Below are 27,432 nucleotides of genomic sequence, written 5' to 3'. Positions count from 1 at the left end.
ATATAAAGCTTATAAATGAAGAAAAAGAGGGAGAATATGAGAAAAATGATGAAAAAAATTCCAACTCTTACCTTTTCAAAGCAAGGAAGAGTTTTTTTTATTACCAAACTTGCTTCCAAACGCCCTCAAGCTTCTTGGCTATGGCTTGAACACTTAGCAAGGAGCTCCAAGATCAAGCCTTAATGGAGTTTAGGTGGTGTACGTAGGAGAGGTAGAGAAGTTGTAAGCTTTTCAATTCAAGGTCTATACCTTTGAAAAATGATTTTTCAACCCTTAAGAAATGAATTGCCAACTCTTGAAAAATATTTTCTAACCCTTGAAAATGAGATGGAGATGTTGTATTTATAGAGTTTTGTGGAAGATAAAATATCTAAGATATTTGTGAAAGCAAAATATCTCTGAAAATATCTCCAGAAAATATATCTGAAAAAAAATCTCCGAAAAATATCTCACGTGCATGAAAGCCAAACGCAAAATATCTAGATATTTGTACAAAGCTTACAGAGGAAGCTAAATGTGAAAATATCTTAGATATTTGTAGAAAAATTCAAAATTCTAGAAAATTCTTTGTACCCAGACAATTCAGCCGACCACATCATTATTCATCTAGCCAACTACATTTCTCATCTGGTTACAAATTGTCAGATGGCCAGATAAAAAATATTCCATTAGATCCATAGGGTAAAGCTAGCATGATTTGAAAAGAGAAACGGGTATTTCAAAGTATTCCACCCCTTCCATTCATTCACACTATATCCTTTGCTCGGTCTACTGAAAAAGAAATCATTTGGAGTTTGAAAAGGAGAGCCTCGGGACATTGTAGAAATGTTTGGAATTGCACAACCAAAAGATTTTAAAAAACAAAGGTCAAAACAATTTGACAAAAATGGATGTAAGGTTGGGATTAAAACTTGAACCCGGCTCTCTTACTGAGGAATTCATAAAATAACACATTCCAACTTTCATCATCGAGTGTTCAGAAAGAAGTGCCCAAGTCTTAGGGCCTGTCAAAATGGGGTGTCTACAGACGGCATCACGATCATGGCCTTTATGAGATCTTATCAACCACCTGAAGGTGTGGTGTTGTCTAACGGGTAGCCGAGCCGGTTATTCTATTAAGATGTTCTAATGGATGTACCATGCTATCATGTTTTGAATATGAAATATTCTTATAAGAAATGTTTGAATGCTTTTGGAAATGCGATACGATATCTATGTTCTGTATATGATTGGGAATTCATTCATTTACCACTTTACTATAATATTATTTACCGGGAATGGCTCACCCCTCTCCTTTATATATCTATATATATATATATATATGTAGGTGATGAAGAACTTGATTATGAAAGGAAGTTGCTAGAAGGAAATCTTGTATATTTGTGTCGAGTTTGTTGAGTTTGTCAAGTTTGTCATATGTAATGTACTCTACTTTTATTGTATCATCCATGTAATATTCTAGATAATAATCCAAAGGAAATGTATATTTCCATTTCATATAGTTATACACTGCTCTGAATGGATGTCTTAAATGGATACAATATAAGAAAATAATAGCTTCCACACTTGTAAACGGAATAGATTTGCCCCAAATAGTATAAGAGTTCAATTAGTTTTGAAAGTTAGGCCTTTGGTAGTCTACGATTACTGGCCAGTCACAACGCCATCCTGTTTGGGGTGGGTTGAGGTCGTGACAATTCTTTCCTTTCCTCTCCTTTACTTTCGGCAAAAAAATTTCCCCTCTCTTCTTCATTCATTATACCTCTCTCTCTATATATATATATATATTCTCACAACTTTCTCTCTCTAATATACGCACATTAAAACTCAAGATTTGGAGGGTTTAAAGTGAGATTTGATCTTTAGGCTGACCAAATGTTGTGGAGCTCAATGAGGGCTATGCATCTACCATTTCCAATTTTTGATTTATTCATTTTAAAGAGTTAGGGTTTCTCCTCTTCTCTTTTGAGGTGGGGTTTTCTTCTCTTTAGGTTAATACGGGTTTATGTGATGCCTATGTACTATTTTGGTAGACAAAAATGTTAAACCTATCTTGTACTCATGGTTTAGGTTAGGATTTTAAATGGTGATATTGAATCAATGTACTTATTCATTAAAACCACTATTTTGGGTGTCTATTTCATTATATAAATTATTAAATTGAAAACCTCCAAATTTGTGACAAAACCTCAATTTTTCATTTGAGTATGATAAATCATAGATAGATTGCTAAATTGTGGAATATTAAGCTTTGATTATCTCACACTTTGCCACAACATGGGCATTCTTCTTTGCAAGAATTATTGCAATAGGATAATGGCTAAGAGGATTTGAAAAGCATTATGACATTAAGATTTCCAAAGTTAGCCTAGATGTACCTCAGGACCCCATTACTCATCATATTTGGTTTAATATTAGCACATGACTTCGAGAGTCAAGAAGATATTATTGAAGAACATCTTTATCAGAATATTTTTGGCTCTCACTTTGGGCAATTAGCAATATTTTTTTTGTAGACTTCCGGAAATCTGTTTCATGTAGCTTTGTAAGGAAATTTTGAGTCATGGATATATGACCCTTTACATGTAAGTGTAAGGCCTATTGATCATGCAATTTGGGATCTTCATTTTGGTCAACCAATTGTAGAACCTTTACTTGAGGTGGTACTCTTGGCCTAGTGAATATTGCTTATTCTAGTGTTTATCAATGATGGTACACAATTAATTTGTACACTAACGAAGATCATTCATAGTTCGATATTCTGATGTCCTAGGCGTAGAGGAACCACACCAATCCATCCCAAACTTGGTGGTTAAACCCTACTTCGGTGATGATACCGTAGGGGAGGTCCTGCTGTTACGACCTGGACCCGACCCTAGAGGTTCAAACCGCAACCGGCTAGTAATCCTAGACTACCCGGCCTCAAAAACAGAATTAATAAAAATATTTGATTAGTAATGGGGCCAGAAGTGGAAGCAAACTAACAAATTTTGTCCAATGAGCTGTGCATATATGGCATATCCAAAACATCTCATTAAGTTAATAACCCACATCCATACATAAACAAAATATATTACAAAACCAAGACCATTCACAAGATCAATATTATACAAGACTCAAAACTTATATTCTGACATGGTCAAGCATAACTAACAAAAACAAAAGACAAAAGCATCACACATGAGGCATCCTGGGTTGACTTCACAAAAACTCGGTAATCATATCACAAGTTCACTGGGACTGGACGTCTCCCTACTCAACTACATCTATAAAAATACAGAGTGAACGAATGCCTAGTGAATAACATTAGAGTAAAGGGTTTAACGAATGAGATTCGTATTAAACAAAACCATAATTGTAATTTAATCATTTAAAATACTCTTTCCATTCATAATAGATCCAAGTAGATCATAATCAATGCAAAACAACCTCAAGTCCAACACATAACAAAACAACATCGGGTCCAACTCATGACAAAACGACCTCGAGTTCAACTCATGACAGAACAACCTTGGGTCAATTTCAAATATATAGAACGACCTTGGGTCCATTTCAAATATACTTTCATGTTTATAAATCACATTTACAAATCTTTTACGAATCAGATAGATAAAAAGGTTATTCATGACATAGAATCACAAGTACAGAAATCTTACCACATTGTAACATTTACAGTTATCATGTTGATCAGACAGATAAGAACTTATTCGCATTTGCAAAATTACGAATTTAGAAAACTTACTGCCTTAAGGCATTCAAAAAATAGAATAATGAGAATATATCTTTACTAAGATATTACTCACCTTGAGTAGGTTGATGTTCCTACACAACATTCAAACCTACACATTACACATAACCATACACATTGGAACATATTGTTCGAACCGAATAGTTCATCTTCTCTTTCTAATTCAGTCATTCGTGTTGGTTTCTTATTTATTAGTTCCTTAATTCATGCCTAGAAATGTTTCGGAGAAGATGAGAACGGAGATACAAACACAGAATGACTTGCTGAAAAAGGCCTGATCGCTCGAGCCACATTTTGGTCACTCAAGTGGACTATGTGGATTGCAAAAAGACTGGAACAATCTGATCTGCGCTCGAGCTAACACTGAATCGCTCAAGCGGTCTGTAAAAACTACAAAAGTACTGGGAGCTTGTCAAGTTTGCTCGAGTGCACACCTGGTCGCTCAAGCAGTCCGCAGAATTTTTGGGTTTTCCAAAACAAAATTTAAGCTCCAAAAATGCAAATTCAAAGCCTTGGGTCATGCATGGCTCATTCAAAAACACAAAGTTGCTTTGGAAAACATGTATACATAACCCCTCAAAAACCATTTGCTTAAAATCACTTTAAATCCACCAAATTTGACCTCAAAAACTCATGCATGTAATTTTTTCCAAGCTCTTTTCTCAAAACTCATGAATTTAACAAATTTGAGCTCAAAAGTTCCATGCATGTACAAAACTCTTTTCTAAAACATGAATTTAAGAGTTAACACATGATGAATGAAACATACATGTACAAATTAATCCACAATTTCAAGATGGATGCTAGAATTCAAACTCAACATGGCAAAACTCAACGTATTCATGCATGCATGTAAAGCTTCTTCATTTTTTTGACCTTCTTTAACAAAATACATGCAAATTATCATGTATAATCCATGAACACTAAAACAGATCATCTTCAAGAATTGAAAGTTAAATTCTTACCTAGACGTTTCAAGTAGTATTATTCTTGCACAAATTTGGTTCTTCGAGCAAAAATCTTGAAGTTTTTCCTTAATCTCTACACACACTCTCTCTCTCTCTCTCTCTCTCTCTCTCTCTATACAATGTTTTCTCAGCCAAAATGCAAAAGATGAGCTCCAAATGAGCTTAAGGCACTCACAAAACTCATATATATATATATATATGATTGGCTTAATACATCAATTAGAACATTAGGCTAATTAAATACAACTTAATTAATTAATCTGAATTAATTTTTAATCAAACTTACCATATGGTTCTAAAAATTCCAATTAATTTATTCATGTAGTCAATTTCGATTTTTAAAATCATTGAAGCTATCAATTGCAGATCCAAAGCAGAAATCAGAACAGATAACTTTCAAATCAGATAGATATACTCAGATTAACCACATGGCACATATCACACTTAATAATTAATACATAATTAAATAAATAAAATCATGATATACATGTTAGGGTCGTCACAGTCTTCCCCCCTTTAACAAGTTTGGTCCTCCAAACTTACATTACCTTGTGTTAGAAATAACTCAGAATACCTTGTATCAGAAATAGATCAAATATCGCAGTCTCATATCATTCTCCCTTTCCGCAAGCGGATTCTTTCACCAACCTTATCACGAAAATTCGATCCATTCCCCTTTATTACAGAAATTCGATTCCTTTCTCAATTATTCACCAGTTCACAGTTCAATTCGGTATTCAGTTCGGTGACTCATCATAGTCATCCAAAGTCATTCAAAAGCCATCAAGAATATAAGGCAAACTTATCTATTAATACCATGACAGCAAAGTTAATACTGCGGCAACCAAGTACATGGCATACATAATTTACATATTCCCATAAGATCAATCATACAATACGATAACACTAAAGAAATCAATCACATGTCGTACATATCCCCATAGCATGAAAAAGCAACTAATCTCTAATATAATACATCTTCCCAATCAGGCAAAAATAAACATCCAAATATTGTTCACAATCAAATCGGTCTGCTGTTAATAGTTCTTATAACATCGGATTTAAAATATGGTAACACAGAAGCAGTCATTTTCTAAAACAGTTTACCACTAGACTTGCACGATTTAGTTCATCTATAACACATATGTTCCCAATAGTTGAAGTCTGGTTCTCACAAGTGTTCGTAATTAGATCAGTCTGTTGGCAGTCCACATAAAGTCTTCTAAATAAGTCAAGCGTTCAAAACAAATTCAAGTTCTAGGTCTATCAATTCCCTTGACAATAGGAATAATCCGGTCATTTGTTCATGAACAATTCATAATCTCCCAATATCTTCCGTAAACGAAGCCAAATTAGATGATGGTTCTCAAATCAGGTAATGGCCTTATCATATCAAATCAAATCAAATTAGATGAGGGTTCTATCAGATCAAATCAAATAAAAGTTCTACCCCCATCATTCTCAAATAAGGTACATTTGGTTCTGTAGGTCACATTCCATTCGCTTAGGCACATAGTCAATAATTTCACAATTGTTCTAAGTTCGTCTATTCTCAAGATCATGCGTTAGAATGGTTTATATCAAAGCATTTTAGATCAAATACAATATGGCATTCTCCAAATAAGTTCACATGTAGATATAGAGGTCTGTAGTTGTTCATAACAGAGAGTTCCTCAGTGGCACATAATATAGAATTCGTTATGCGAGAGTTCTAAACAAGTCATACAATCATAAAGTCATAGTCCCAATGGTCTAGTCAGTGGAAATAAATGATAGAACAAATTATTCCAAGCAAAGGTATAAATATATATGTGTTCAGAATCAATTAACAGTCCAAATACATATTCACAACCACGATGCCCAGATGTATGCAAAACAAATTTCCCAAATGAAGTAGATACACACAATAAATAAGGCAATAATTTCATGAATCTACTCAATCTAGATGCAAATGCCATAGACACAAAAGAAGATGTCAAGTCTGAATCAATTATCACATAAGTATCTTGACCACAAATAGAAAGGGTACTTGACACAATGGCCTCAGTATTTTGCGTATTTCCTGGGATGAGTGCAAAGACTCTCCCTTGCCTTAGTGTGTCTCTCGTAGCAGCAGGTCTTGCTGTGTTTCTCGGCATTGGGATGGACCCAGTTGAACTAGTAGCTGGTCTTCCATTTCTCTATTCAGATTGGGGACAATCTCTGACTATATATCCGATCTTGCCACATCAGAAACGCGCCCTAGAAGCACAGTAGCAAACTCCCTTGTGTTTCCTACTACATTCACTACATGTTGGTGTCGTATCCTGTAATGCACCAAATTTCTAGCCCAAATGATAATACAACAATCATGGCTCTTTCAAGAAAAACCGAATATAAATCTCCAAACTTACATTACATGATACAATAGTTCTTCATGCCAAAATATATTAATCCAACAACAAGTAAATAAACAAATAAATACCCCCAAGGGTTTACAAGTTTCCAAGGCTTGAGCCTAGTTACACAAAACGATTATTCAAACCCACACACACATAACCCTTGGCTTACATACAGAGTCACAGCAAAATGAGAGTCTCATACTGTCACGCCCCCAAACCGCCCCTAGTAGTTTGGTGCCGTGATGGCCAGTAACCCGAGGTTACCGAAGGCCGTCTTACAAGAATCACACACAATCAGAGTATAAAATATGGGGCTTACAAGTGCGGAAGCAACATATATACATACAGAATCTAAATAGTCCATGAGAGCCGTGCTTAAGTCCAATGAAATGACATACATTTTTACAAAGTCTTACAACTTAGATACAATAAGGGAATGAGATACAAAAATACATCTTGACCAAAAGGCTTCTCAAGCCGACATATACAAGTACACATGAAATATAGGCTAAGAAGCATAATCTTCAAGATGGTACAAAATGCTAATCCAAAACACGTCGGCAATGCACCCAAAAACACATCGGCTACACGTCTAGGCCCCATTGCCTTCTTGCTCATCACCTACATATATATAGAGAGGGTGAGCTTGGATACTCAGTGAATGATATTAGAAATAAAGGTTTTGCATGATTGATATCCAAGATTTCTTTCAAAACAATACATAGCATACTTTACAATCAAGGGGAAAATCAAGTTCATTGCCGGCCTTTCAAGTTCATTGCCGGCCTTTCAAGTTATTTGGATGTTATTACATCTACTTAATACAAGGGGGTGATGACAATTCCGAGACAAGAGTGCAGTTGCATTATAGTCCCCTGCAGCTAAGGACTTTCAAGACAAGAGTGCAGTTGCATTATAGTCCCCTGCAGCTAAGGACTTTCAAGACAAGAGTGCAGTTGCATTATAGTCCCCTGCAACTAAGGACTTTCAAGACAAGAGTGCAGTTGCATTATAGTCCCCTGCAACTAAGGACTTTCAAGACAAGAGTGCAGTTGCATTATAGTCCCCTGCAACTAAGGACTTTCAAGAAATGTCATCAAAACAAGATAGTGCTTAATATACAAGTAGGGATAGTCATTCATGCTAGATCAAGTACTTTTCAAAACAAGGCAAGACGAGATTTATGAAAGCAAGTGTAACATAGCTTTATTAGAAATACCACTCACATAGTTTCTTCAAACGTCGGGGTCGAGACAAGCCCAAGTCCTACAAACACATAGCAAAGCCTATTGAATGCACCTTCAACAAGTTTCGTATGTACACAATTGATTTCGGAAAACATGCTGGGCACCAACCAGGTCTAGGCCGAGGTTCCACACCTCCTTGCCGAGGTGTGTTCCCGAGGGCCACATGCAAGGAAAAGAGGTCGGGAAACTCTGGGTTTCCCTCTGCTGATGAACATGAAGAACATGAGTGTGTGAAAACATGAAAAATATGAATGTTCAATCATAATCTGTCATCACAAATCTGGGATTTTCATGCTATGAGTTTGAAAACATGGACCTGGGTACCCGTACTTGGAATTCTTGCGGAATAAACACAAAAATATGATTCTTTATGCAAGCTTTCGGATCAAAACAAGTCTTTCTTGAAGAACACATGAATGTCATTTTCTCTTTCTAAAATCGAACTTCAAAACAATGCATGGCTTACAAATCATATCCGATCATGCAATGCAATAACATAAACATAGAGAACATCATGAGCAGATCAAGAATCTAACCTTAGAACACAGATCTAACGGTTCGATCTCTAGGAATCAAGCTTGAAGATCTACTTCCTCACTCTAAAACTCCTTCCTCCTAGAGTTTCTCTCTCTACAAGGCAAGGTTATGATATCAAATGATAGTTTTCTTTACCCGGTTCTGGGGTTAACCCTCTACTGAGACACGTGGCGGCGACTGGTTGGGTTTTCCCTGAAAAGGTGGCTGACAGACCAGACAAAGCATGGTGGAAGGGTGTTCAACAAGTAAAGCGGTATGGGCTCTCTGACGAGGCAATGACATCGGCTAATAACAAGGTGTATTTAACAAGCTACACGGAATGGCACTCCGGCAAGGGGTGACATCGGCTAACAAAAGGACTTCGGCAACTAAGGCGACAATGACCCCGGCTAGGAAGGACAACACTTGACTAAGCCGTGCCACACCTTGGCCTAGATGCGCCACACCTCGGTCTAGGTCATACCACTCCAGGACGAGATCACTTGGGTGCAAGGTAACATCTCGGCTAATGTGTCAAGGCGAGGACGGAGGTCAACAAGGGGTTCCAAGATATTTCTAGACTGAGGATGACCTCGGCTTGGAATGATCTAGGCATAACGTAACCTAGGCTTGGAATAACATCGGCTAACATAACTCAGGCAAGGCGTGACCTAAGTTTCACATCAAGGAAGGAACAAGACAAGCACACTACACTTAGACAAATCACAAGGCTTCAAAACAAGGCATGGATCACATTCGCTCAAGCGAAACAAGTCACAAACATACACATGCAAGCTTAACAAGTCATAATCATACCGATGCTCATGAACATGACGAGGACATAAAATGTGGGTTCCTACACATACTCTCAACACACATTTCCTCGCCTTTAGTTAGGCGGCATCACCACATCTTTTCCTACACAAAAATCCCTAGGGTGAGCATAAAGCCCAGTAGGAAATCCTTAACAAAGTATATACATTTTATACAAGTCTCAAGAGATAAAATGCACATGTCATGCTATGCCCTTTTTTAAGATAAATCACATTTTCATCTTTTGAAAACCATCATGCTCAATGATGTCATGCAATTTCAATTGTTCAAAACTTAATAATTTATTTCAAGGGCAATAAATACAACTTTGGTAATCCCTAGGTCGGTGTCTACAAGTAGACTATACAAGTACTACCAAATTGTCATTTTTATCGGTATTAACCGGAAGGCTCGACACCTATCCGCGCGGGTTTTCGGTCTTTCACCCCGGACTCTCAAGCCAACTTATTCAATATCATCTACACCACCTATCAAGACTTACCAACGTATTTACCCCAAAGCCATTTTATGAAAACTTGTTTCTCAACATTCTTTTCTCAATGCAAGTTTTCAAATCAACTTTCAAAGTTTAATGTAATCAAATGAATTGTTATGCCAATAACACAAGACGAATATAAATACTTTTATTCCAATTCATCATCTAAGGAATAACACAATTCTCTCTTCTCAAGTATCCTCAACAATTAGTCATTTTAAGACTATTTCAACGTTTTAAACAATAATTTTCAAAATGAATAACAATTCTCGTATTCCTTGAAATTCATCATTTATATAAATATAAAACGAAATTTTCCAAACATCCATTTATTTTGACACACAAAATAAATACAACAATAACATTCATGGATTTTCAATCTCTTTTAAAAATTTTCCAAATTCTAGGTTTTCTCACCAAAACTATACAACTCAAATCATTTGAAAGAAAACTTTCCAAAATCATATTTTCTTCAATCAACGAAGATCATTTTAAAAGAACAAGAGACAAACCCACTTTCAAAATCACTCAACTTCTTGAATCAACAATCAATTTTCAAAGCTATCGAAAGATGATTTCAAAAATAATATAGATCTTGCAAATATATATATATATATATATATAACTCTAAGAAAATCCCTACCTCAAGTTTTGAAGAAGAAATGAGATGAACCCCCCAAAATCAATGGTGTCAAAACTCGATCTTCACTGCACACAACGAAGCCCTCGAGATGATAACCAACTTTGGTGAAGAACTTAGGTCTAAATCCCAATGGATTTGGAGAAATCAAAAAGAAAAGATGACTTCTAGAGAGAGAAGCTCCCGATTTGGAATTCTGGAGAGTTTTAGAGAGAGAGAGGACTGAAAAAGTGATCTAAAATATCAGATTCATGAACTAATATAACATGGTCCGCTCGAGCATGGAAAGCCCCGCTCAAGAGTCAAATACACTAACCCAGTACTTTTGCAGACAGGTCAAACTTTTGAAACCAAACATTCTCCGCTCGAGCACATAAACGGCCGCTCGAGCGGACAAGCAACTTCGAATGCATTTTGCATTTTTACTTGGAGGGCGCTGTCCCCTAGACCCTTGCAAGCTAACCGAGCAACTCAATCCCCGACCGGCCCAGTCGAAGTGGCAAAACATGAAAGAATGATCAAAACTGGGATTGCTACATAGCCCTTGTGGAGTTCGATATGCTTGTTGATCCCGTATTTTGCTTGTTAAAAGATCCCTTCTTTGACCAAAAGCCTTGCTTCTTGTTTTCCCATTCAGACTGTTTAGTATGATTTGTCATGTTAGTTTCAGGCATTAGGGCTCGGTCTAACACATCCACGTAAGTGGGTAGTTTCAACACATTAACTCTCTCTAAAATTTCATTTCGAAGCCCACCATCGAATTTTCTTGTTTTTTTGTAATCAATGTTGACCATATGTGGTGCAAATCTGGCTAACTCTGTGAATTTTGCTTCATACTTACCTACTGTCATGCTATCTTGCTTGAGTCCCTCAAACTCAGACACTTTTCGATCATGGATGCACTCTAGAAAATATTTCTCATAGAAAATTTTGAGAAATCGTGCCCAATCAATTCCTTTATTATCTTCTCTGATTAGCACCCATCATCTTCTGGCCTCATCCTCTAGAGTGAATGCAACCAATTGAACCTTTTGTGCCTCGGCACACGAAAATACTTCAAATAATTTCTTGATTCCAAGGACCCAAGATTCAGCCTTTAACGGGTCTACTCCCCCATAGAACAACGGCGGTTTCATTTTCTTAAATTCTTTAGTAAGGGAAATTATACGATCATCAGTCTGATGATCTTGCATAGGCAGTATTGCCATTGGAGGGGGTGGCGGTTGTTGGCATTGTTGTCGCCATTGCTGTTGTTGTCTCAGACTTTCTGCCATATCTTGCATCATTCTCTCTATTCTATCTAATCAAGTAGTGGAGGATTCTTCTATCTCATCAGCTCTTGTTCTTACCATGTTCTACATAAACTCATATTATGACAAGTACATAGATATGCACAAATAGACATAAGCATAATTGTACATAGGTACATATTCTCATATTCATATTTTTATATGTTCACATATTTGCAGAGTTGGAATGCACATAAGCATATATTTTCAAACGAATGCAATCTCAAGTCTTTTCTGGACACCTTATTGTTCATTTGGCAAGTGTGTGAGTTATTAACTCGTGCTCTGATACAACCTGTCACAACTCGGACCCGCCCCTAGAGGTTTAGATCACAACCAGCCAGTAATCTCAGATTACTTGGCCTCAAAAACAGAATTAATAACAATATTTGATTAGTAATGGAGCTAGAAGTGGAAGCAGACTAACAAATTTTGTCTAATGAGCTATGCATATATGGTATATCCAAAACATCCCATTAAGTTAATAACCCACATCTATACATAAACAAAAGATATTACAAAACCAAGACTATTCACAAGATCAATATTATACAAGACTCGAAACTTATATTCTGATGCGGTCAAGCATGACCAACAAAAACAAAAGACAAAAGCCTCACATATGAGGCATCTTGGGCTGACTTCACAAAATCTCAGTAATCATATCACAAGTTCACTAGGACTGGACATCTCACTGCTCACCTACATACATATAACTACGGAGTGAGCGAAAGCCTAGTGAATAACATTAGAATAAAGGGTTTAACGAATGAGATTTGTATTAAACAAAACCAAACTTATAATTTGATCATTCGAAATACTCTTTCCATTCATAATAGATCTAAGTAGATCATAATCAAATTAAAAAGACGTCAGGTTCAACACATAGCAAAACGACCTCGGGTCCAACTCATGACAAATCGACCTCGGGTCCAACTCATGACAAAACGACCTTGGGTCCATTCCAAATATACAGAACGACCTTGGGTCCATTTTAGATATACTTTCATATTTATCAATCACATTTACAGATCCTTTACAAATCAGAATGATAGAAAGCTTATTCATAACACAGAATCACAAGTTTAGAAATCTTACCACATTGTAACATTTACAATTGTCATGTTAATCAGACAGATAGGAACTCATTCGCATTTGCAAAATTATGAATTCAAAAAACTTGTTGCATTAAGGCATTCAGAAAATAGAATAATGAGAACATATCTTTACTACGATATTACCCACCTTGCGTAGGTTGATGTTCCTACACATCGTTTAAACGCACACATTACACATAACCATACACATTGGAACATATTGTTCGAACCAAATACTTCATCTTCTCTTTCTAATTTAGTCATTCGTGTTGGTTTCTCATTTATTAGCTCTTTAATGAGTCATAATTCATGCCTAGAAATGTTCCGAAGAAGATGAGAATGAAGATACGAACACTGAATGACTTGCTAAAAAAGGTATGACTGTTCGAGCCACATTTTGGTCGCTCGAGTGAACTGCATGGACAGCAAAAATACTGAAATGGTCTGATCTGTGCCCGAGCCAACACTTGGTCACTCGAGCAGTCCAACAATATGTAAAGGGTTCACTCGAGCCACATATTTGTCGCTCAAGCAGTCTGTAAAGACTGCAAAAGTATTAAAAGCTCGTCAAGTTCACTTGAATGCACACTTGGTCGCTCGAGCGATCTACAAAATTTCTGGATTTTCCAGAACATAATTTGAGCTCCAAAAATACAAATTCAAAGCGTTGGATCATGCATGGCTCATTCAAAAACACAAAGTTGCTTTTGAAAACATGTATACATGACCCCTTAAAAATCATTTGCTCAAAATCACTTTAAATCCACCAAATTTGAACTCAAAAATTCATGCATGTAATTTTTTCCAAGCTCTTTTCTCAAACACGTGAATTTAACAAATTTGAGCTCAAAAGTTCCATGCATGTACAAATTCTTTTCTAAAACATGAATTTAAGAGTTAACACATGATAAATGAATTATGCATGTACAAATTAACCCACAATTTCAACACGTATGCTAGAATTCAAACTCAACATGGCAAAACTCAACATAATCATGCATTGCATGTAAAGCTTCTTCATTTTTTTGACCTTCTTTAGCAAAATACATGCAAATGATCATGTGTAATCCATGAACACTACTCTAAAACATATCATCTTCAAGAATTGAGAGTTAAATTCTTACCTAGACGCTTCAAGTAGTATTATTCTTGCACAAATTTGGTTCTTCTAGCAAAAATCTTGAAGTTCTTCCTTAATCTCTACTCTCTCTCTCTCTCTCTCTCCAATGTTTTCTCAGCCAAAATGCAAAAGATGAGCTACAAATGAGCTTAAGCCTCTCACAAAACTCATATATATATATGATTGGCTTAATACATCAATTAGAATATTAGGCTAATTAAACATAACTTAATTAATTAATCTGAATCAATTTTTAATCAAACTTTTAGCATATGGTTCTAAAAATTTCAATTAGTCTATTCATGTAGTTGATTTCGATTTCGATTTCTAAAATCATTTAAGCTATCAATTGCAGATCCAAAGCAAAAATCACAACAGACAATTTTCAAATTGGACAGATATACTCAAATTAATCACATGGCACATATCGCAATTAATAATTAATACATAATTAAATAAATATAGTCATGATATGTGTCACGACCCGAACCCGCCCCTATGGGTTAAGGCCATAACCGGCCAATAATCACGAGATTACCTACGGCCTCAAACCAAATAAAACAAAACTCATCAGAGTAAAGGGGCCAAGCGGAAGCAAATTTAAAACTTTGTCCATAGAGCTGTGCTTATATGCACACAATAACATTCCAAACATTTATATGTTAATAACTCCCATCAAAATATGTACTAACACAGAACACTATACATACAAGATCATACAAGTTTAAGTCAGTCGAACCCAAGACTTATATACAAAAGTAGTCCAATGCTTTCGCCAACATAACAAAACTATGAACAAAGGACAAAAGCAAAGGCAGTCTCGTGCGTGAGACGTTTGGACTGACTCCTCAAAACTTTGACTGTTTCTCACAATTTCACCGAGGCTGGTTCTGGACGTCCCTTGGCTCACCCACATGTACATGAGTGAGCGTGAGCAAAAGCCCAGTGAATAATATCGAATAAGGAAGATACATAAGCAATCTTTGAAACAGTTACAGCAGACAGCCTTTGGCCCAATCACTTGTATCAATCGGCCTTCAGCCCAATCATTTATGTCAATTGGCCTTCGGCCCAATCATCTATGTCAATCGGCCTTCAGCCCAATCATCTATGTCAATCGGCCTTCGGCCCAATCATCTATGTCAATCAGCCTTCGGCCCAATCATTCATGTCAATCAGCCTTCGGCCCAATCATTTATGTCAATCGGCCTTTGGCCCAATCATTCATGTCAATCGGCCTTCGGCCCAATCATTTATGTCAATCATTGTCCACCATTCAAATTAATGAACTTACAAAACTTACATAGAAGTAAACAATTGGACAACAACATATTTCAAATATCTTGTTAGGATATTACTCACAGTGATCGGCTTGTAGATTTGCCCTGGAGCTTGACCCTACACATCATATAGCACATATGGGTCACAAACGATTCAATCCATTCTTTAATTCACATATTCCTCTTTAGGCTTCATTCTTATCTCTTTAACTCAATTACAATGCTTAATGCATGCCTAAGAGTGCTTGCGAGTGAAAGAGAATGGAAAACGAAACACAGAATGCACTTTCAAAATTTCAGAAAACAGGGTCCCTACTTAAGCGTGGACTTACCCGCTCGAGCGAACCCATGAGGTCTGCAAAAGTACTGGTTACATCAATTTCACGCTCGAGCGCAAACCCGGCCGCTCAAGCTGAAGATCTGTCTACATAGCTCCCCGCTCGAGCGTGAACTTCCCCGCTCGAGCGGACGCCATGTCTGCAAAATATGCTGGGAGCTCGTATTTCACGCTCGAGCAGCGTTTTCCCCGCTCGAGCAGACATCAAGAATTTTGGGTTTTCCAGATTTTGTTCTTGAGCTCAATTCGACCTCCAAAGGTTCCAAACTCATAATTTTGGCTCAAACTTCATATGTACATGTACTAACATGGTACAACCACCAAATTACAACATTATGAAGCTCAATTCCATGAATTACTTACATATATGCTCCAATTTACACCAAACTTGTTTCTATTACAACAATTCCATGTATTTCAAACTCACTTTCTCATGAATTGTACATGCATGTGGAATACAACTCTTATTCCCAACTTAGATGATGAAGAGATGGTCAAAAGTGTGAGCTTTAATTAAAATCTCACATGGATTATACATTTGTGCTCAAACATGCAAATTTCAAAGCAATTACACACATGCTTGCATACATTGACCTTTAATTCAACATAATCAACTCAATTTCATTTCAATTCTTACTCTTGATCATTAATCAACTTGAATACACCAAATTATACATTAACTCATGAATTCAAAATCAATTGCTTACTTAAAAGCCTAATCTATAGCAAATTCTTGAGTTTAATTCTCCAATCTTCACAAACTTGAGCCAAACACCCAACTCTCCTTCTTCCTCTCTTGAGCCGACCCCTTCCCTTTTTCTTAGAGTTTATAATCAGCCAAATGAAGCTAAGGAGAGAAATTGAGTGTATAAAGGCCCCTTATAAGTTCCCACTCAACACATTATTTTATTATAAAACAATTGAGCACTTAATTCATTAATTTAATCTGATTAATTTGATCCAAATCAATTTCTAGTTAAACTTCACCGTCGGCTCTAAAAATTACGCCAATCACAATGGCGCAATCAATTTCGGGTTCTTTGGCCGATAAGGCCTTCAATTTAATTTCCAAAGCAGATAATCAAACAGATATTCCTACGGTGAACAGATAGAAATTCAAAACCACATATTTTCACATAATGGCACACAAAATCACATTAAACACATAATCATATTCATATTAAGGACCAATTAGCACAAAACAGAACAGGGTTATCACAATATGCGTGTTGGGGTCGTTACACCTGCGGAAAAATAGCTCAACGATAGGATTAGAAACCAATTGTTGGAGAAACATTGAAGATTTTGTGAAAATCAATTGTTGAGCTCTATGACTATTGAAAAATTGGTTTTGTATTGAACCATAGAGAATTGAAATGATTGCTTCTTATGTTGAGATTGAAATTGGGAATTTGTGCTTCAAATATGAGAATGGTATTTTTAAAATGGTGAAACGTGTTTTGAGATTGGGAAAGTTGAATTAAAAATTGAACGTTAAAATTGAGCATGTTAACCTTTGAAATGTTAATGGTGAATCCAGGGGTAGGGTATGGTTAGACGATTGATTAAGTAAGGTTAAGACTCCACGGTGACAGGTCGAAAACCTACACGATATAGGTATTAATTTCCTTCATGTTTGTAATTGTAAAGTGGAGGTGATTAGGTGGTTCTTGTGATAGATCACTTGAAGATATGTGACTTAGGGATTCACCAACGACGACAATTAAATTGATTAATGTTTTAAATTCACACAGCAATTCTCTTTTAATATTGTGAATTTGAGATTTCGTTTTGAAGTGTAGGTTGAAAGTTGAGATTTGTCCTATGTATATTGTATTGCATCATGATTATGTACATGGTTGGATTCATATTACTAGAGTATTATCCATTCTCTACTGAATGTTATGTTCATCCCCCGTTTAAAATTTTTCAGATGGTAATGACGTGTCATGGCCCTGAGCAGGTGTGGGTTGGTTTGATAATCCTAGTGCTCTTTTTCTTTGACCTAGAGCCTTGTTTTGAATGCCTCTAAGCCTTAGTTGCAAGGGTCAAACCATCCACTTTAACCTAAAGCCTTCCCCCCCCCCCCCTTTATTTTTTTTTTTTGTGATATAGCCCATGGGACTTTTAATATTTGTGAATGTATTCTTTTGCATCACAAGTTGTATGATCAGAAACATGTATATGTTGAATATAGAATCGCATGTGATAGCTATAGTCTATGGATGTAAATCATCAATAAATTATATAAATAAATAATTAAAAAAATCAATAATTGACATAATTTCAACATTTTTAAAAAATGAATAATCTATTTTTAAAGATATATTATCATTCACATTTTTTGAAAATAAAAAAAAAATAAAAATAAAAAAAAACCTTGCAACTACGATTATTAAATTAATCTTTTTTAAAAATATTATAAAAAAGATGATATGTAAATAAGAACCTACAAAAATGAACATCTGGCACTAGGAATATGGTTGTGTAGCCACATTGGCCCTGGCAAGGAAGATGGAAACGAAATTTGTACTACTACTCCGAGCCCTAGGGCAGCTAATTTAAGGAGAGTTAGACAACATGGTCATGCTATGGTACACAAATTAATATGCATCCTAATATGTTTTTTTTCTTTATTTTATTTTATTTTATTTTTATAATAAATGTTACGTATTCTTTTAGTAAAATTATGACAAGTTGTTATCCAAAAATAAAATTACACATTTTGTGATAATGTTATACATATTTTTAATCCAAACATCTTCTAACCACAAAATGTTTAATATTATCACAAACACACACCAAAAAAAAAAAAGGGCCCAACTTCAAATTGTCGTAACTCCACCAAAAAAATAAATAACATTTATCACAAAAATACGTAACAAAGTGCATGTGATAACACCGTAGAATTTTCAAACAATATTGATAGCACTAACTAGCCAGCTGAGTCAAAGTCGCTAGCCTTTTCTCTGCAGTAGTAGTAGTAGTCATCTGATTTAAAAAGCCAACCACTAATGCTGTGTTTGGTTGAGGGATTTGGAAAAGGAAAGAAAAAAGGTGTGAAACTATGTGAAATGTAGGTATATTTTATTTACATTTCACCTTCCTTTTTCTTTTCCCTTTCCAAATCCTTTCCCAAATCCCCCAACCAAACACAGCGTAAGAAAAACAGAGATGATGTTAATTTCAGAATAGTGGTTGGTTGCTTAAAATAGTAATGAAATGATTCATGTCAAAGTTACAAGCTATATTTTTGTCACTTCCCCTCAACAAATACAAGAAGAAAATTCTTCAAAGAAGTCCCCATATTACAGCCCAAATATTCTACTTGCACAACTGACAAACATGATCTACACTGAATACTGACTAAATTTCTTAGCAGCACAATTGAGTTGTCAATATAACAATCAAATTTCAGCTCATTTCAGTACCTTCAAGTAGAACATATTTTGTAGTACAGAAGTAGACGGACATTCTGGCTTTTATATATAATCAAGGAAACATTCCCTCAAGAAACTCGTCAAAGTTTTCGTCGTCATCGCTCTTACTCTTATGATCACTTGCCGAAGTTGAAGCCACCCTTTCTACAAAGAAGAGCATGTAAATTAACAATAAGCTTATCTTAGATGGTCAAGGATGAGCATAAAAGGTCTCTCTTATAATATTTTATGATTGTAATAAGAAGAATCATACTGAAAGAACATCAAATATGAGTGAGTAAGATTTAGCAGTTAGCAAAAGAGGAATTAACAGGTGCCCCTTGAAAGTGGAATCAACAGTTATAGCCAAAGCTTGAACACGAGTGTGGACAAGCCTGTTTAGTTTAAATGAATTTTAAGTTGAACCAGGGGGCATTGGATTGGGCGTAGAGTTCAACTCACTTTAGGGTAAATCCCTACTCACTCATATGCTGATAAAGGTGGCCGGATATGCAGACAGTTATAAAATTAATCCATTAAAATCATACTAGACATAAAATTGCAAGCATTTAACAATCAACCACTATTCCTAACAAGCAGCTTTTGAACTAACCACAAAAAAATTGTTTCGATTTTATGTTTCTCTACTAATTTTCCCCTTTATGGTTTCTTTAAATTTGAGTCTACTGGTTTCTGCCTTCATTAGAATGAGTTTTAGCCCCTATCTGATTTTCATTTTCATCCATTACAATGTCCCATTGTTTGTTTGCCTAAAATTCAAATGATGTGTACTTTACTTGCATGTTTTAACGACTTATAATTCAATTTTCATATATGATACATTATTATTAGAGAAAATCACTACTTTGCATAATCAAATTTAATTATAATCATTCTTTTATAATATGTTTATTGTTTAGAATACGCTTAAAGCTCCTAAAACATCAAACCCTAAACTATAGCCCCAATGACGTGGACTGTTGCACATCAATTGTTGATTTGTTTAGGAATCAACCAAGACCCAACCCATTGACACGTCAGTGCATGTGGGAAAATTTAGGGGGTGTTGAGGGATCTCTAGCATCACTCTTATTCTTTTATCAGAATATGCCATGAACGCCACCCATAGGGCATTCTAGCCCAAAGTGCAACACTTCGTGACTTTCCAATTACACTGCTGTAATTTTGGCAGGTTTGTCTTGGAATTTTTTTACGTTGCTTCAATATGTGCAGCTACAGCAAGGATCTGTTGCAAGTGTGATTTATCTTAACAAAGTCATGCCTTATCACTCCACAGCTAGCTAGTATTTACCAAACATGGGATAGTATAGAATTATCCCTATTCCATCCCCTCATCGATGCAAAACAAATACTAGGTACTGTAAGTCATACCCTATTATTGTTTCCTGGAAGTTATGTGCTGAGTGAAAATAGGGCAGATCCTGTAACTACCTCCTATAAATTAGGGACTGAGAACTGCCAATTATTGACCAGGTCTATCCTCTACTTGTTACACCTAATGGCTTATGCTTTGAACATCACGGCCTGAGCCTTGGGCACTCCATCCTTTCTGGAACATAATGCCACATGGCGGCCTCCTATTGGCCCTGCCAAATTGGGTTCAAACAGAATCAAAGGCAACCAAAGAAAGTATCTTGGTAGCCCACAACTAAAATCATCTCCAGACCACGGCTGGCCCTAAGGGTAAGGCAGGTAAGGCCGCTGCCTCGGGCTCCCAAATTCTGTGTGAAAAATAGGGCCTCGAAATAATTTCGATCTTAAGTTATGTTTGGTTAATTGTTATTATTATTATTATTATTATTGATAAATATGTTTAGTTAATTATTTTGGTCTTTTAAGTAATGTTTGGTTTATCAAAATAAAGTTGAATAGAGTAATCATTTCATCATTAAGTCTATTTTCACATTTAATTTATCAAAAAAAAATTACAAACGAAATCATCATTCATTATTGTGGGGGAACAGTATAAGAAATGACTATTCCATTCAATTCAATTTCATTTTAGCGAACCAAACACTACATTATAGTATTAGTAGTTTAAAAATAAATATTTAAACAAACAATTGAATTGGTGAATTATTTAAAAATAATGGATGGTTGCTTGCCAATTATATAAATTATTTATAGAATATTATATGACTATACGAGTTACAATTGCTTCTGGAGAAATAATTTTTTTAAGTTGAAGCTAATTAAATGTTATAATTGAATTTACTACGTCAGGAAAAAATAAGAATAAATTAATATTGTTAACAATCGAAAATGTTCAAAATTTGCCTCAATAATTATGTGTACCATATGCAACAAATTTATAGAAAGTACAAAAAAAAAAAATTGAAGATTGTTATTATTTTACCAATATATATATATATATATATTAAAATATGCATGAGAGCTGGAGCCCCATCTTCTGAGTTCGCCTTAGGCCCCCAAGAAGTCAAGGCTAACCCTGCTCCAGACCACTTGACAACATTTTCTTTATGTGAATTGGCTCAATTGCAGGACCAAGATTGGGGTTCCAGTCATTTTTTTCCACTGCAAGATAGGGTTCTTTTTTATTTTCTTTTAAAGTTTCTCTTCAATAAAATGTATGAATAACAACTACAAGCCACCTCTAAACCACCTGACAGAGCATTGGTTAATCACTATTCAGGTTGACTTAAATAAAGCTTATTGATCATTTATTTTTTCAATCTTAAAAGAGAAAAATATTCTTGCCACGATGATCATCTTGACCTGCCAGTGCAGGGAACGATAAGTGAACTGTGCCTCTACTTATAGCACAAATTTCCAGAAGGACACAATAAGAAAAATGAGCTTCTTCCTGAGCCTCAAGGATCCTTTCTGCTCAAAGACTACAACCACAAGTAGCCTAGGTCACCATGCCCTAACAAGCACGGGCACAAACATGGACATGAGACACGACGCGCTAATTTTTCAAAAATGCAGGACACAACGTGCTACGGACACGTAAAAAATATTTATTTTATATATTTATCGTATGTCATATACATGAATCCTTTATGTAAAAATAATGATTTTTTTCCCTAATTCCATATACCATAACAATAAAATTAAGAAATATAAATTCAATTTTTTTCCCCCCAAAACATTTCAATAAAAACTAAGAACTGCGCATTCAAAACATAAACAAGGACCTAAGAAGCATGATTGTTGTTGTGGGGGAAGCGTGTCGTGGACTCATGTCCAACACCCGTGTCGCACACTTCTAAAAGTTTGTCCAACACTTTTTCAATGTGTCTCGATCAAAAAAACAAATTCATGATATTGGACACTATGAAAACTTTGTAGACACTTCAATCACACTTCTTGAACCTCCCAACACATCTTATATGCGATGAATTCCTTCAAAATAATGATGTTTTGCATTTTAGAACACAACTTAAGCACTCTAAATATGTTTTGAAGCATTTATAAGATAAATAAATCGTGTGTATAATGTTCTATAATTATTCTACATTCTTTATAATATACTTATTGTGGGAATGATACCTTGATGTTAAGTTATGAAATATTATCTATTTAATGTAATTAATGTTTTTTTTCTCTTTTTTTTCTTTTTGTTTTTGTTTTTCTCGCTTTGAATAAATTATTAATATATATGACATAATAAAGTTAGCAGGAATGATATATGGTCCAAGTCTACCAGAACGTGCATTCCAAACCAAGCAAAGCCTACTTTAAAAGGCTTCAAAGCAAAGAAAGACAAAAAGTCAAGTATCAATTTAGTAAGAAGTTGTTCTATGTGCCCTTTCCGTCCCCGAAAGCCACCCCTTGCCTGGTTTGCTTAAATTTGTAAAAAACATAAAATTTTAACGTGTTCCAAGTGTGTTGCATTCTACATTTTTTGAAAATCGAGGTGTCGAAGTATCCATGTTGTTAAAATCCACCTACTCTCCACCTACTTCACCCACTTAAACCTACTCCACTAAACCTAACCCACTACTTCACCCACTCTCCACCTACTTCACCCACTTAAACCTACTCCACTAAGCCTAACCCACTACACCACTACCACCTCACCTACTCCACTAAACCTAACCCACTACACCACTACCACCTCCACTTCACCTACTCCTTACCTACTACACACTCACCCTCTTCTATATATAGGAATCATGAATCATTGTAATAGATATCAATATATATCAATCAATAATAATACATACAATTTATTCTCTCTCTTTCTCTATACATTATTTCTTACATGGTATCAGAGCTGGTTTAAAACCTAGTATTTTCGCTTCCCCGGCGGGCGGCAACCTCACCTTAGCCGCCCGCCGGACCTCAACCTATTCCGCTTATTTTCTACACAACACATACCTTCACTTTGAAACTAGAGAACATTTTGCTTTCAAGCCCTCACAGTGATGCAGTGCTAAAGATTGCTGTTTTTGGTCTCTCAAGAATTTTACATCCTAATGATCACGCAGAGACAGTTTGCAGGTCTCCACTGTATATGGCCCCAGAAATTCTGCAATTTCAGCAATATGATGCCAAGGTTGACATGTGGAGTGCTGAATGTCCAGTCGTGTTCATGTCTTCCATTTTCCGAGCTCATCCCTTACGGTAATGCCAGGATGAGAGAGAAAGCTACAACACCCATCTCTTCTTTCTTTCAGATTCCTTTTCTCTCACAAGCATATGTCTCACAGACCCATCGTTCCTCACTCTTCTTCAATACCCTTCACTCTCCACACTCACTCCTCCATCACCATCATCAAAACCATCATTCACAATGGACAACTTTCTGAATATAATATAACCCACTATGTTTGTCCTCCACAATGGACAACCACCCACATGCCTTCTCTCTCTCATCTTTTCACTTTCCAACCCACTTTGCATCCACCGCCACTTTCCCCACTTTCTTTATTTTATATATATATATATATATCTCTTTTTTTTATTATAAAAAAAAAAAAAAAAAAAAAAAACATCATCTCTCCTCCGTTTGATTTCAAACTCCATTATTTTTATTTATTTTCTCCAAACCACTTTCCTTATTTCCCCATCTTTCATTTTTGATTTCAAATATATTTTTATTATTTCTTTCTTTATTTTTCTTTCACCTTATTTTTAATCTTTTTTCAATTCCATTCATACCATCTAGCTTTGCACACCAAACCATATTTTATTCATCTCAGGGATCAACCCCGATCACAATTTTACAAAAAAAAAAAAAACAAAAAAAAAAACAAACAAACAAACAACCACATTCACAGGTGGGATTTTTTCTTCTCTACTCTGCCGCCGGTCTTTTCTTCTTGCCTCCGTCCTGGGCGGCCCTTGCCGGTGTTGCCTCCGTGTTTCCCACTCCACTGGGCATGATCACTACTCCCTGCTCCTCCACTGCAGCATATGGCGGCCCTCCAAATCGGAACATAAAACTGGCCTTCCGCTTCAGCTCCTTGTTTTCCGCCTTTAGCACACTTATCTCTGCTCGCGCATCCTTATACATGCGTTGGAGCAGAGCCAGCTGGGAGTTTAATTGCTGCACCTCATTTGTCCTACTCTGCAGCCGGTGCGACAAGTTTGTGACCGCCGTCATGGACTCCACACATGCCTTCAAAGTATACTGATTAGCCTCCACATCCGTTTGCACTGCCATTTTTTGCTCCACCGACCGCATCGGAAAGTTCAACGGAGCAAAACCAGAGGTGTTTGGTTGAGGTTCACGGGCCTCCGCACCAGTTATCTCTCTTGTTGACTCGTTGAGGTCGGGAAAGAGAGTGAGTAGACCACGGGATGAAGAGGCCATATTCTGGGTAGCTGAACGGGAAGAAGAGGCCATGTTTTTTGGGTTGCTGAGTGTTTCAGCGAAATAGCAATTTCAGACTGATAATGTTCGGAAGGGGAGTGTTTCAAGATTTGCAGCTCTTAGAGGCAATCTCTCAGAAAAACGAATATCTCTCTCAGAAAATGAAGAGTTTTTCAGAAGTTTTTTCCCAGGTTTTTTTGTCTTCGCTTCTGCCTCAAGCACAGCCTCCGCATTGGTTTATATTGACACTGACGACGCGGCCGACACGCCACTCTGTCGCTCACGTGCCTCGCCGCGTCTCCGGCTCACCTTTTGATGGCTCGACGCTTTCTGTCGGGCACGACTTTTGATGAAGTGGGCGCGCCTTTTGAGGGCGCAACTTTTGATGGCACGTCTTTTTATGGATTGGGCACGCCTTTTGATGGCACGCCTTTTGAAAGATTGGGCACACCTTTTGAGGGTGCGACTTTTTAGGGGTCCGACAAGACTCTGTAAACTGTCCCGACATTGATTCCGGTTAGCTCCTTCATGGGTCCGACAAGACTCTGTAAACTGTCTCGACATTGATTCCGGTTAGCTCCTTTATGGGTCCGACAAGACTCTGTAAACTGTCCCGACATTAATTCCGGTTAGCTCCTTTATGGGTCCGACAAGACTCTGTAAACTGTCCCGACATTGATTCCGGTTAGCTCCTTTATGGGTCCGACAAGACTCTGTAAACTGTCCCGACATTGATTCCGGTTAGCTCCTTTATGGGTCCAACAAGACTCTGTAAACTGTCCCGACATTGATTCCGGTTAGTTTCTACAAGGGTCCAGCAAGACTCTGTAAACTGTCACAACAACTGTCACAACATTGTCTGCTACAACGGTCCGACATGACCCCATAAACTGTCTTCTACATTGGTCTGACACAATCATCCAGTGTCCTCTACAACGTTATGACACCACCATCCAGTGTCTTCACCAATGGTCTGACACGACCATACAGTGTCTCTTCTCCTCTTTTATTTTTATGTATTTTCTTGTTTTGTTACTCTCTCCAAACTCAAGTTGGTTAGTTCCTATCCCCCTTGAGTTTGCGGGGGGCTGTTAAAATCCACCTACTCTCCACCTACTTCACCCACTTAAACCTACTCCACTAAACCTAACCCACTACTTCACCCACTCTCCACCTACTTCACCCACTTAAACCTACTCCACTAAGCCTAACCCACTACACCACTACCACCTCACCTACTCCACTAAACCTAACCCACTACACCACTACCACCTCCACTTCACCTACTCCTTACCTACTACACACTCACCCTCTTCTATATATAGGAATCATGAATCATTGTAATAGATATCAATATATATCAATCAATAATAATACATACAATTTATTCTCTCTCTTTCTCTATACATTATTTCTTACACATGTTGTGTCTGTGCCGTGTCACATGTTCGTGTATGTGCTTACTTAGACAAGGGCACAAGTAACTAATTAAGAATTGTTATACATTAAAAATCTAAATACAAGCATATGCATTTAAGCAGACCATAACAGGCATTTTACGGAATTGGACCACAAACTGTGAATGCAAATGAAATGGTGCCAATCAACACATCAATAATGGACCAATTTTTAGGTGAAAACCCGGGAGTATTTTTTCTAATTTTTTTTTTATCACAAACTGCAGTCGTTGGTTATGTGAAGAGAATGAAGAAGAGAGACTCAGGACACTGCTTCTATGAATGACCTTGATGGAGCTTTGTGACTTTTCTTTGTTCTTTTCCTTGCTGATATAGACCATTTACAGACAGCTAGTTCAGTGAACAAGAGAGGAAGGAAAAGAAAAGAAAAGAACAAAGATAGAAAGAAAGAGAAAGGTTCAGTGGTGACCTTTGATACCCTCAACGACAACTTTGACATATCCTCTCTCACATCTTCAACTTTGACATCCTCAACAGCTTGGGCATCTGTTCAAACAACAGATGCCTCTGTTGTGTTGTAGATATTTTTGACAACTTTTGAATTTCATATTTTAACCAGGTCAAAATGTTTAAAAAATTTTATTATGACTTTGAACATAGATGTGTCCCTTACGTGTCAGGGGTGTATCCAAGATGGAAAAGTCTAAATTAAAAAGAAAAAATGAGAAACGCTCACTGCGTGTTGGACATGTCAACCACGTCTCGGACGTGCGTCGGTGTCCAACACTCGTACATTGCCTCTGGGTCAGTGCTTCATAGACCTTGTCTATCCTCCTATGCTTCAAGCAGATACAACGGCC

At 36.5% G+C, this 27,432-nt stretch overlaps 1 protein-coding gene across 1 annotated transcript in view; it reads right to left on the bottom strand.

Annotated features, from left to right (window-relative positions):
* Positions 1-19,116: 19,116 nt before the first annotated feature.
* The window catches only part of LOC114319513 (folate-sensitive fragile site protein), an 87,915-nt gene continuing 79,599 nt past the window's right edge, over positions 19,117-27,432 (bottom strand). The window contains exon 11 of the mRNA XM_082869119.1: positions 19,117-19,516. Coding sequence (XP_082725245.1) covers positions 19,425-19,516 — 92 coding nt within the window. The 3' untranslated portion in view covers positions 19,117-19,424. The remainder of the gene's footprint in view (positions 19,517-27,432) is intronic.

Source organism: Camellia sinensis, chromosome 5, assembly GCF_055761805.1.
Source record: "Camellia sinensis isolate YWXY chromosome 5, ASM5576180v1, whole genome shotgun sequence".
NCBI classification, from domain to species: domain Eukaryota; kingdom Viridiplantae; phylum Streptophyta; class Magnoliopsida; order Ericales; family Theaceae; genus Camellia; species Camellia sinensis.
This window is presented reverse-complemented; position numbering and strand designations above follow the sequence as displayed.